The 10986-nt window shown below is 48.0% G+C and overlaps 1 protein-coding gene across 1 annotated transcript in view; it reads right to left on the reverse strand.

The window, feature by feature from the left end:
* Antxr1 (ANTXR cell adhesion molecule 1) overlaps positions 1-5730 on the reverse strand; it is a 191321-nt gene extending 185591 nt beyond the window's left edge. The window contains exon 1 of the mRNA XM_041639405.1: positions 5154-5730. Within this exon, the coding sequence (XP_041495339.1) occupies positions 5154-5299 (146 nt within the window). The 5' untranslated portion in view covers positions 5300-5730. The remainder of the gene's footprint in view (positions 1-5153) is intronic.
* Between the last annotated feature and the right edge of the window lie 5256 nt (positions 5731-10986).

The following is a 10986-nucleotide window of genomic DNA, read 5'->3' on the forward strand; positions in this document are numbered from 1 at the left end:
GTAGCCTAATGCCTGCTGCTCCCCTCGCTCGGTGCCAGCTTTGCAGCCTCGTTACTCTAAACGACTTTCCAAGACATTCAGAAAACAAGCCCCATCTGTGTGCCTGGACATATCTGCAAGCTTGAATTTCCCCGTCCCATCAAACTCAATCGGAACAAACCACTAACTTATGGGACCTTTAAGCGCAGAATACTTGGAGGCACTGGTCACACCCGGGAGTGTGAATCCCTAGCCCTAGGTCTCTGGGAGGTGGGAGGGGTGGATGCAGGAGCATGCCAATTTCCCACCGGCTGTAGCTGGTGGACACTGGTCCAGTAGCTGTTCTATAATGAAGCAGTCTTAACTGCTTGGGAGCCATGATTTACTGAATCATGGTGTAGGGATTTTTAATTTCTGGAACCTTCTGGGTCTCACTGGCTGTATTGCCATGTGCTTCTCATTACAGCCCAACAGGGTAGAGCTCAGCAGAGAAGGCCAGGCTGGCGGGCCAGAGCAGACAAGGTGCTGCTCTGCTGCTCTGTCGGGATCTAGTCCTGGTTGTAGACAATTCTAACCCAGGGGGGTGAACTAAAGTTTCTACCACCTACAAAATAGGGTTCACCCCGTCTACCAACCAGGGGCTGGCTGCCTCGGGCCTTGTGTAAGCGTGTGAGAGACTGGGAACTCACCTAAATCTGGACTTTGAACTTTTCCTTTGTAGATTAATCATTGGGAACCCAGGTCTTTTCGAGAAAAACAATACTCTACCTAGTGAGGTTCCAGTCTAAGTTGACAAATGTCTGTCTGTATCCATGGCTTGTGTGCCCATGTCTCTGGGGTGTCACGCTCCCTCACAGCCTGCAGATCAGCACACCTCACAACAGCCAGTGGAAGTCTGAGAAAGTGACAAGCTGGGCTTCCTTTGTTTGGGAAAAGGAGATAGAGACAATTGGTTGAGCAAAAAGTAAGTCTCACCCTGCAGTCCCACCCCTCCTCATCCCTGCTTTCTTCTGAGTTCTATTTTTGAAGTCTTTACGGCACAAGTATCATGGCCAGCACTGCCCCGAGACTGGAGATGGAAAAATCCGCCTTCTCCTTCTACACAAAGAAGATTAATACGTGGCGTGTAAATGCACATTGCTGTGACAAAGGACCCTGCCAGGAAGGAAAAGTCCATCCATGTCCATGATGGGTCCTGAAGACCCCTAGGAGACTTTAGAGAGGTTCTGTTGTTCTTCTCTGGGCAGGAGCCTTCCAAATCAGATTTTCAAGTCCCTGATTGAATTCCCAGCAAATTACTCTTCCCAACTACAACCAGAAAAGCATGTTTATATAAACATGAAATTCCATCAGTGTAAAACCCTGTGCAACCCGGTTGCCAGAGCCCCTAATAACGCCCTATTGTGTTACTGTGGTGTTCTGGGTTATCATTAGACAGTCTTTGCTCCTGGTTGAGAAAACATGACGTTCCATTAACTCTACAATCTGGGCTCCCTCCAGGCCAGAGATGCATCCTGCTCAAAGCTGAAGAGAGCCGAGCTTTAATGCCACAGGAAAGCAAACTGACTATCGGAGGGGAGGAATAGCAGGGGTGGGGAGAGCAGCCGCAGACTGGGTCCCTGTGACCCACGGCCCAGCCATCAAGGGGCTCAGAAGCCCAAGGACAAACCAAGTCAGCATTCTTTCCCTTCCCACTCTGCTGTGGTCTGCTGATGCACAGCGGTATCTGGGGAGCTCCTTCCTCTCCAGGATGGAGGGCTCTGCAGGGACTACCCTGCCGCCTGTTTGCCGCGCCTGCCTGCTGGCCCATCCACCAGTTTGCCTGATTGTGGGTGTAGCTAGAGGCACACACACAGTTTAGAAGTTCTAGCAAGCTTTTCATTTAGCACACACACAAAAAAATACCCCAGAAAGACAATGATGGGAAGTCAGAGGCTAGAATTAAGTAGTGAGGGGTTGGAAATTCAGTTCAGTGGCCAGAGCCCCCTCCACACTTTTTCTTAAGAATTCAAAATTGCTGGGTGATGGTGGCGCACAGCTTTAATCCCAGTACTCAGGAGGCAGAGGCAGATGGATCTCTGTGAGTTCGAGGCCAACCTGGTCTACAGAGCTAGTTCCAGGACAGCCAGGGCTACACAAAGACACCCTATCTTAAAAAACAAAACCAAAAACAAACAAAGCATTTAAAATCACATTTTCCTGAATATAAAATTGGTATGTTTATTATAGAGAAATTGGAAATTTCAGAAGTTAAAGCTCTTATCTTCTAGAGAGGAATTCTAATCCTAACAGTAAGTCCAGACATGCACATGCAGGTGGTAGCTTGGCTTTGCTCTGTTCTGAGATGGGATCTAGTTACTTAGCCTGTTTGGCCGTGGTCTCCCAAGTCCTGGCATCATGCCTGGCCTCGCTTCTTACAAAGGTGGAATGTACACAATGTTTGGAAACATAATAGTATAAGTATTATGTATTTCTCCTAAAATATCTTGCAAACATGCACAATCCGCAAAGGCTATACAGTATATATACTCTGCATATTTCATGTCTTACTTACATCCCATTGTCAGACATTTAGGTAATTCTAGGCTTTTTACTATAAACCACACTACCATAGACACACAGTAAGGGCTCCTCTTTGACTACATTTCTTTCTTTCTTTCTCTCTTTCTTCTAAGATAAGGACGTGCTGGATGGAAAAGAAGACCCTTAGCTGTGTTAAAAGCATGCGATACTTCCTGCCAAAGCATTGTCTCACCCACACCACTCACATGGCAGCCACATGTGACAATTTAATTTAAACAAAATTAAAAGTTCACAAACTCATTTGCATGGGGACCACATACGACGAGTAGCTACTGTTCTGGACAGCAGGAGCACAGAGCACTTCTGTCCTTCTAGAAAGTTCTACATGCAGTTCAAGTCTACGAAGACCATCGATTTACACCGGCCCTAGCAAGACAAGACACAGGTGGCCGACACTGGACTCTGCAATGCTCTAAAAACCTCTGCCAACCCAATAAGCACAGTATCTTGCTTGATCTTTTTCATTTCGTTAATTGCAAGTGAAACAGAGTGGTTTTGCTTGTGCATTAACTTTCACATAAATTTTCCTTGGGAAATTATGACGTAAGGCTAATTTCATTTCTAACTAGCTTTTCCGTACTAAGATCAGGCTTCGGAGAGTAAATGAGGCTGCAGAACCTTCCCCAGCTTCCTATATTCCACTTACGCTATTTTGTCGCCCACTGAAGAGCACAGTGCTTACATAGTCAAATCTCCCTCTGTTCTTTCCCATGGCTCTGTGTCCTGTCATTCTCTATAAGACGCAACCCCGAGCTGACACAAGTCTTCTTCACCACTTGACAAAGAACATTTCTAAACACTAAAGAACTCACTGCCCACTTATTTGAAATTCCACTAAGCATTCACGGGGACTTATATAGTTTTCTATTTTGTCCACATACGTTTTGAACTTTTCTAAACTGTTTTCATTAATTTGCCTTCTAATACATTCCAATATTTTCTGAGAAATTATGTCTTCATTATTCTTTTCCAAAAATGTTTTATACCTTTTGACTTGGTTTCCCCCCAATAAAATAATCCTAAAACGATTCTACTGGATTTCTTCCACCACCACAATAAATTCGTTTATAAACTGGACCAAATGTTCAGCTCAAATTATAGAATTAGGACACCTGGTTGTGTTCACAGCACCCCACAGTCCTCTGGGAAAAGGGGGATTTGTTGTTGCTGTTGTTCATGGTTCAAATTTCCTTATGGGTTCCTTGGAACCCCGTGGTTTTTGTTTCTTTTGAGTCTCAGGTAGCCTGGGTTGGCCTCAAACTCACTATGTAGCCCAGAAGCACAGGATCATCTTGAACTCCTGGTCCCCTTGCCTCCACCTTCCTACGGCAAGGATTGCCAGCCTGAGCCACTACCACCACCACCATGAGTTTATTGGTTTCTGTGGTACTGAGGAACAAACCCAGGGTTAGGCATTCTAGGCAAGCATGCTATGAGAGGAGCCTCAGCCCTCGAGTTCTCTTCAAAGAGCACAATGCCCAGCACCTTTGGTTTCAGACAGAGTCCCAGTGTTCCCCGCACCCAGGACCTCCAGCTCCCACCTGCTAAAACGCACAAAAGATTTTCCATTTCTTAGCCTGAGCCTGAAATTTTAAGTATCCACCTTCTCGTAAATCTGTAAGATCTGTAAGAAAGAGATCTCACTTTTTATCCAAAGAATCTGGAGTTCAAAACAGCCTCTACGGAAAAACCAAGCTCCAGCAGCAACTGCGAAGCGCATTTGGTGTCCAGCGGCCAGCTTATTTTTCAGGACTCCTGTTCCAACTTCCAAATACTTTCCAGTCTGTGAAATTCATCTCCCCACCACTGCAAGCGCCTCTCCTGGCACCGGCACAAATCTAAGGAGCCCAAATCTTGAGGGACCTTTTATTGTTGCTTTTCAGCAGAGCGCAGAAGGAGTGACTGCGGCTTGGCAACCCTGCGGGGATCTGGAAAGTGTTGAACTGGTCTTAACTCAGTTCTTCCCCAAGCAAAGTCCATTTTAGTCAAGAGGCCAATCATGCTGGCCTCCCTGGCAGCCCATCAGTCAAAAAAGCCAACAGCCCAGATTTACCTACATCTCAGCTCTGGAGGCAAAGGGCATTGAGGACATCTGCCAGTATCTGAAAGCAGTTTTGGTTGATACCACTTAGGCGGAAGGGCGGCAATGTGACCGGCAGCTATCTACAGGGCAGGGGGCAGGATGGTACTCAGCCCCCTACAAGACCGTCCCTACAAAGGGCAAACTGGAATCCCAGAGGTAAAGAATCCCCGACTTGGACTCACAATAAGTGCCCAGGGTCGTCAGGCATCAAGCCAGGAGAACAAAGACTGCATTTTGGGGCCGGACATTTGCAAAAGGAGATGGCTGGCTTTGAAGAGTACTCTTGCCTCTTTGGAAGTATCCGCAAGTTCTACTTTTGGTTGCAATCGTTATCACTAAGATGGGAAGCAATCAGTCAACTGCATCCTCCCGGGACTCACAAGCTTGGGGCCAGAGACAGTAAGCAAAACAGGCAAAGCAGCCGGGACCGCGCACAGCTGGGGACCAAGTCCAGCAGGGGCGTCCTTGGGGACCACCCGCCGGAGAGCAGCATCCTCCAGACACTTACTTGTCCAGGATGAAGTAGAGGTCGAATCCCCCATAGCAAGCTGGTCCCCCGTCCTCGCGACGTCCCCCGTGTCCGGCGCACACGAGCACGAGCGCAGCCACGCAGAGTCCCCGCAGGCCCGCGCCTAGGCTCCCCGCGCGGTCCATGCTGCAGCCGGAGCGCTGGCCTCTCTTGTGTCCACAGGACCTCAGGGGCTCGCCATTCGCAGCCGGGGCTCCCGTCCGGTCCCCTGACTCCCTTGAAACGCCCGGAAGCAATTGTCCAGAAAAGTTCAAGGGTTTTGCTCTGGTTTCCGCCGGTTCTGCGCCGGGGTTTCGGATTTCAGGGACCCCAGGGCGCTCTGCAGAATGGAGCTGCTGGGCTCGGACCGTCAGGCCGCTCCCAAGCTAAGCTTCAAGCTTTGCAGTCGAAGCAGTTCCGTCCTGACGGCTCTTTGTCCTAGATTTTAAGTATGATGGGGTGGGTTTTCAAATTGTTCTTGGTTGGGGCAGTGCGGTGTCTTGCTCCCTCCCCTCTCCCCTCCTTTCTTAGTTTTTTTTTTTTTTTTTTGGAGGGTGTGGGGGAAGAAAGTAAGAAAGTCCAAAGAGTGCCACCTTGTGGCCAAGATCGGCGAATGTGTTGGGGTCCGATAGACCTTGGCTGGGGCAGGAGTGGGTGGGTAGTTTGGATGGCAGAGGATAAATCTCAGAGTTTTCAGGTAAGCTGTAAGCCTTAAATTAACCCTTTCTTTTTGTCTTGCTGGTTGCCTTCCCCACAGCCACCTCTCCACTCTCTCTAGCCTGCTTTCTTTTATTCTTCTTCTCCATCTGCGGATACACGCACTGTAAACATTGAATAGAGACTCATTTCCTTCAAGCAGGGTGGCTCCAACCTCAGGCCAGGACTTTTCAAACACGACCCTTTGTGCAAATGAAGCAGGGAAGGACAAGGCCTTTGTGATCTGGTCCATCGAGCGACCTTACATAGTGTTATTTCAGATCATAAAGAGCTCTGGTTGAACTCTGCACACACAATGCCACCAAATGAGAGGCTTGCCTTGAGGCTGCCGCGGGTGGACTTGAAACCGCCAGCTGGGGCCTCTAGATTGTCTGGGCCTCCATGGTTCAGGAAGTACATGATAACAGACAGGTCTTCCTTTCTACCTGTGAACTTCGTTATCCCTCCCCGTCTTTGATGATGCGCTAAGGAAATAGCTGTCAAGGCTGTCAACAGTTCTAGCCATTAGGTGCTGTTCTCAAGCCTTGTGCTTGTCTTTCTAGACTGCAGGGTCTTTCTTAGTTGGAGTCCCAGTTCCCACAGGACACAAGGTCTAGCTTCCGCACCACTCTGGAAGTCGCCACTCTTGTCCCGGCTTCAGGGCTCTTCCAAATAATCACAGTTTTTGTCCTCCACTCAAGGGCCTCTGAGACCTCTACTCCCCACCATGACCATCCAGGTACTTTTCCTCCAAAGCATATTCCAGTATCTCAGAATGCTTTATTAATTGTTGATTGCATTTTCAGAGAAGCACACTCTTAGCGGATCACAGTAGCTCCTCTCTGAAGTGATCTCCAGAGCAGCCCAGCCTCTGTTCGCACACCTCCCACACAGAGGAATGTCTAAGGAACTTATTTGATAGTGCAGATGTGTTGGTGTCTGCTTTTCAAGGCATAAATGTAAGATTTGTGGCTTCCCCATTCTTGGGTCACTTACTCTGCGGAGACTCAGTGACCATGATGGTTATTCCTGGTTGTCAACTTGACTATATCTGGACTGAATTACAATCCAGACATGAAGGGCATGCCTGTGATCCAGATCTTGAGGCGGGAAGACAAAAAACCTTTAATCCAGATTGTCAGGCTGCAAGACGTCCAAATCTGGCCTGCACTTTCTGCTAGAAGCCTGTGGACAATGGAAGAAGGAAGAGTTCGCTCTTACCCTCGCCCTGTCCACACACCCATTCCTTAACTAGCGTTGGAACCTACTTCTTCGGGACTCCGGCATATACAGAAGACCAGCTGGGACCCCCAGCCTCGTGGGGTTGAGCAGCTACTGGATTCTTGGACTTTACATTCGCAGCTAGCCATTGTTGGATTACTTGGACTGCAGCCCGTAAGTCATTCCAATAAGTTCCATATCTATATATGGGCAGAGAGTGCGTGAGAGTCATTCATTCATTCCTCAAGGTCTCCGTGACTCTAAAGAACCCTGACTAATACAGTGGTCTATTATGAGAAACCCCAGCCCCCAGCATCTCCACCCCATGTGGCTGATGTTGCCATCCACGCTGATAGCCAACATCAGTCACCAGCCTGGTGGCCTGGGAGCCGATTCTCCAGGGCCTGCCAAGCCTTTGGGTGACTGAGGCCTCTGAGACCCAAGCTAGCACCTAACCTGCCCCCCCTCACCCCGACTCCTGACCCATGGAAGCAGAAGGCAGTGTTTGCCTGTGTTCTCTGCTGCTAACTTTGGGGACAGTTTGCTAGGCAATAACAGGAAACTAGCAAAGCCTGCTGTTACTTTAACCCTGGGAGAACTTCTCTAGGACGAAAGTGATTGGCAGCTTCCCAGGCTTGCTTGTCTGCGAGGCTGTGTGCAGGTAACACCTGCTGGCACCCACATTTGGGGAATTACTGTTGGCAAGAAAATAAATAATTAAGGGAAGCAAAAATACTCTTAACTGGTCTAAGTGTGCGTTTTCGGTATTTTCGCCTCAAAAGAGGAAAACCCATCCTGGTCCCACCAAGTTCTGTGATAAAGAAATAGGGAGGGGAAATCTGCAGAGACCAGCTGTGCCACTGAAGACTAGAAAACCAGGGGGCTCTGGTTCAGGAAGAGAAGGAACTTGAGGGCAATGTAATAAAGAATGTGTTTGTGAGATTGGCAGGGAAAAAAAACTTGAATGTCCCTGCAGGGCACGGAGGGAAAGGAGGAACCATGAAGGTTTTAGGAACATCTTCTCTCATCTGCCTGCCCTCTAAATCCAATGAGCTTTTTAAGCCTGGGGTGGCAGAGGAAGGCCTTGAGAATATTACGGGAGAATGGCTTAGGAAGTCATCCCAAGAGGGCACACTGGGTCACTGATAGAGCCTCTCTAAAGTCAAAGACACCATCACAGAGAACAGACTCCAGAGCAGGAGGAGGGCCCATGTTTCCAGAGGAGCAGGGATAGAAGAGTGTGCTCCCCAGTCCCAGGATAAATCTGGCCCTCAAGAAGGCAGTGATGTGGCTGGAGTCATCCGGGCATTAGAGTGTACCAGTTGCCCTTGCCTTTCTTCCAGGATTTGCAAAGATGACCATCTCCATCTTGAAACCGCCTCAGCCACTGCAGCTCCTTTCTTTCCCTTCCTCCTCCTCCTTCCCCAGTTATGCAGGTAGAGTCAGTGTATGAAGGAATCTAGACAGTACCGTATGCTGTGGAAATCAGGAGAATAAGCCCTGGGGACCCCATTTCCTGACAAGTGTCAGTTTCACTAAAGAGTGTTCCAGGGGAGAACAGTGGAGGGATGGAGCCTGTGCTCTGTCCTTAAAGGGAGCACCTTCCTTCCCAAGAGGCAAGAGAAAGAGGTAGTTTGTAGCTATTCAGATTTTTATCTTCAATAGGAAAAGTACCAAGATATTTAAGGATTCCATAAATATCAAACTCTTTGTCTTTCCAGAGATAAGAGAATTTGCCACCAGACTGACATGCCACGGCTTCAGTGTGGCACAGCAATCGCCAAACCAGAAGGGGCTGAGTTTCCTCCACAGAGACAGTAGCTATTAAATATGGCATACCTACCTGTCAGCTTCCTCAGACTCACTCTCTAGTTGACACCTCCTTCCCATGGTCTAGGTCCTTCAGTAAAGCCTGAGACACCTGCTAGGTGCTGTATCACACTATCACACTGCCATAGATGGATGCCACTGGGCACCCAAGTGCTCCTTGGGCTATTGGCAAAGGCTCCAAAAAAGGCTCCAGAGAGTGCAGTCCCAATAAAACTTAAGCTGTTTCCCTAATAAACAGTGGATGACAATATGGACAAATCTGATATAGTCCAGTACATTTCATGTCAGTTTGCGTAAACCCACTATTTGTAGGGGCTTGGATGTCTCGCTGGTCGCCAGGACCACACACCATGTGTAAAAAGGTCAGGAGACTCTTTACCAGAAGCAGTTTCTCTTGAACAACAGAATTTCTGAAGAACCTGAGCCACATTGGCTTTGGTGATTTGATAAACAAAAGTGCCAGCCATCAAAGCGAAGCCCAGGCACGGAAGCAGCCTACAGGAAGAGGTCCTAGGGGGATCCAGAGGCCAGGCAACATGCAACTTCAGCCCACAAATGGCCAGAGCTGTTCAACTCAGGAACATTAATACTCCAGCCAAAGCCAAGCTGAGTCTAGCTTCAAGCAGGTTCAGTAGAAAATAGCTCTTGATTCATTCCAAAGCCCCAGTCCAAAGCCCTGCTAACAACCCTTGCCATGAAGGGACGAAATCCACTCAAGATGGAATGTGACCCAACACGGACTGACCCAGATCCCTCCAAAAACTAAGCTCATTTTGTAGCTGGACCAGTGATCAGCCCAAGACAGATCTTATTGAATCTGATCCATGAGCTGGCTCTGCTAGGGCCACACACCATCTATATTAGACACTTCTCTCACCATTGGGACAAAATGTCAGAAGCGGGGGTGGGGTGGGGGGCTTTAAATAGAAAGGAATACAGTCTCCAACAGTGTCAAAAATTTGAAGCAGCTGGTCACATTGCATCTATAGTCTGGAAGCAGGGGCCCCAGCTTGTGGGGTGGTCTCACCCAGTCAGGGTGGGACCTCCTACTTCAAATGACCTAATATAAAACTCCTTCACACATAGGCTGGAAGGTTTAGCTACCAGGTACTTCTCTCACACTGATGGTCATTATAAACCCAGCCTTTTGAAGAACTCATTCTCCGGTCCTTGCTGAAAAAAAAAAAAAAAAAAAAAAAAGAATAGTTCATATCCTGTAGAGCAGAGTCTAGGCCAACTAAATTCAAAATTCAAATGTTGACATGGGCCGCCCAGTACAGCACAGGGTCCTGACAGGCCTGGAACTTACAAACGATGGAGAGCTATCTTAGATAAGCTGAAGCCAACACAAAGCTAATCCCAAACCAGGCCAGTTCAGTGCCAATTCTGCTCAAGTCTGGCATATTTAAGGGTCTTACTCACAGATTCCAGACCAAGTCACACTGATGAGAGAGCAGGGAAAAATCTTTCCAGGCCTGTCAAGCTCATAATCGTTCTGATCCTTCTGATGGCTGCTGTTGTGAGGTCCCTATCAGAGAACACTACCTGGACATAGGGTCAAGCCAATAGAAAGTCTTTATTAGTCAGTTTGTGACTACACTGGGCACTCAGGACCCCACTGGAGCTCAGAGCCCTTCTCAAGGTGAGCTTTTAAGCACAGAAGCCACAACCTGGGTCGACACACCTCATTTAGCAAGAACAGTTAGCCCAAAGTAGAGCTATAGAAGCCAAAGAACAAGGGAAGTACCTTAGAGAATTTCGCAGGACTATAAACTTTGATAAATTAGATCTTTGTCCTTGCTTTGGAAGGTGTTGCTGACTATGTGCTGGGTTTCAAGGCCTGAATGGTTCTTCCATTATGGTATCAGTTCTGGAGGGCCTTTACACTACCTTGTAAATTGCATGCAAGTGGTCCTCAGAGTATGTGGGCATGTGGTCCACGTATGGATGGATGCTGAAAAGGATTGCTTGTGGAATAATCTCATAGAGTCCTTCAAGATACAAATATCTGTAAGAATACCAGAAACGCATTTAGGGGTTTGGGGAATAGAAATAGCGGTGGCCTATTTTGTTTCCTTCTTTGTCT

This window comes from Microtus oregoni, unplaced genomic scaffold (assembly GCF_018167655.1).
Source record: "Microtus oregoni isolate MIOR12 unplaced genomic scaffold, Mior012 000002F_ref0000024, whole genome shotgun sequence".
Lineage (NCBI taxonomy): Eukaryota > Metazoa > Chordata > Mammalia > Rodentia > Cricetidae > Microtus > Microtus oregoni.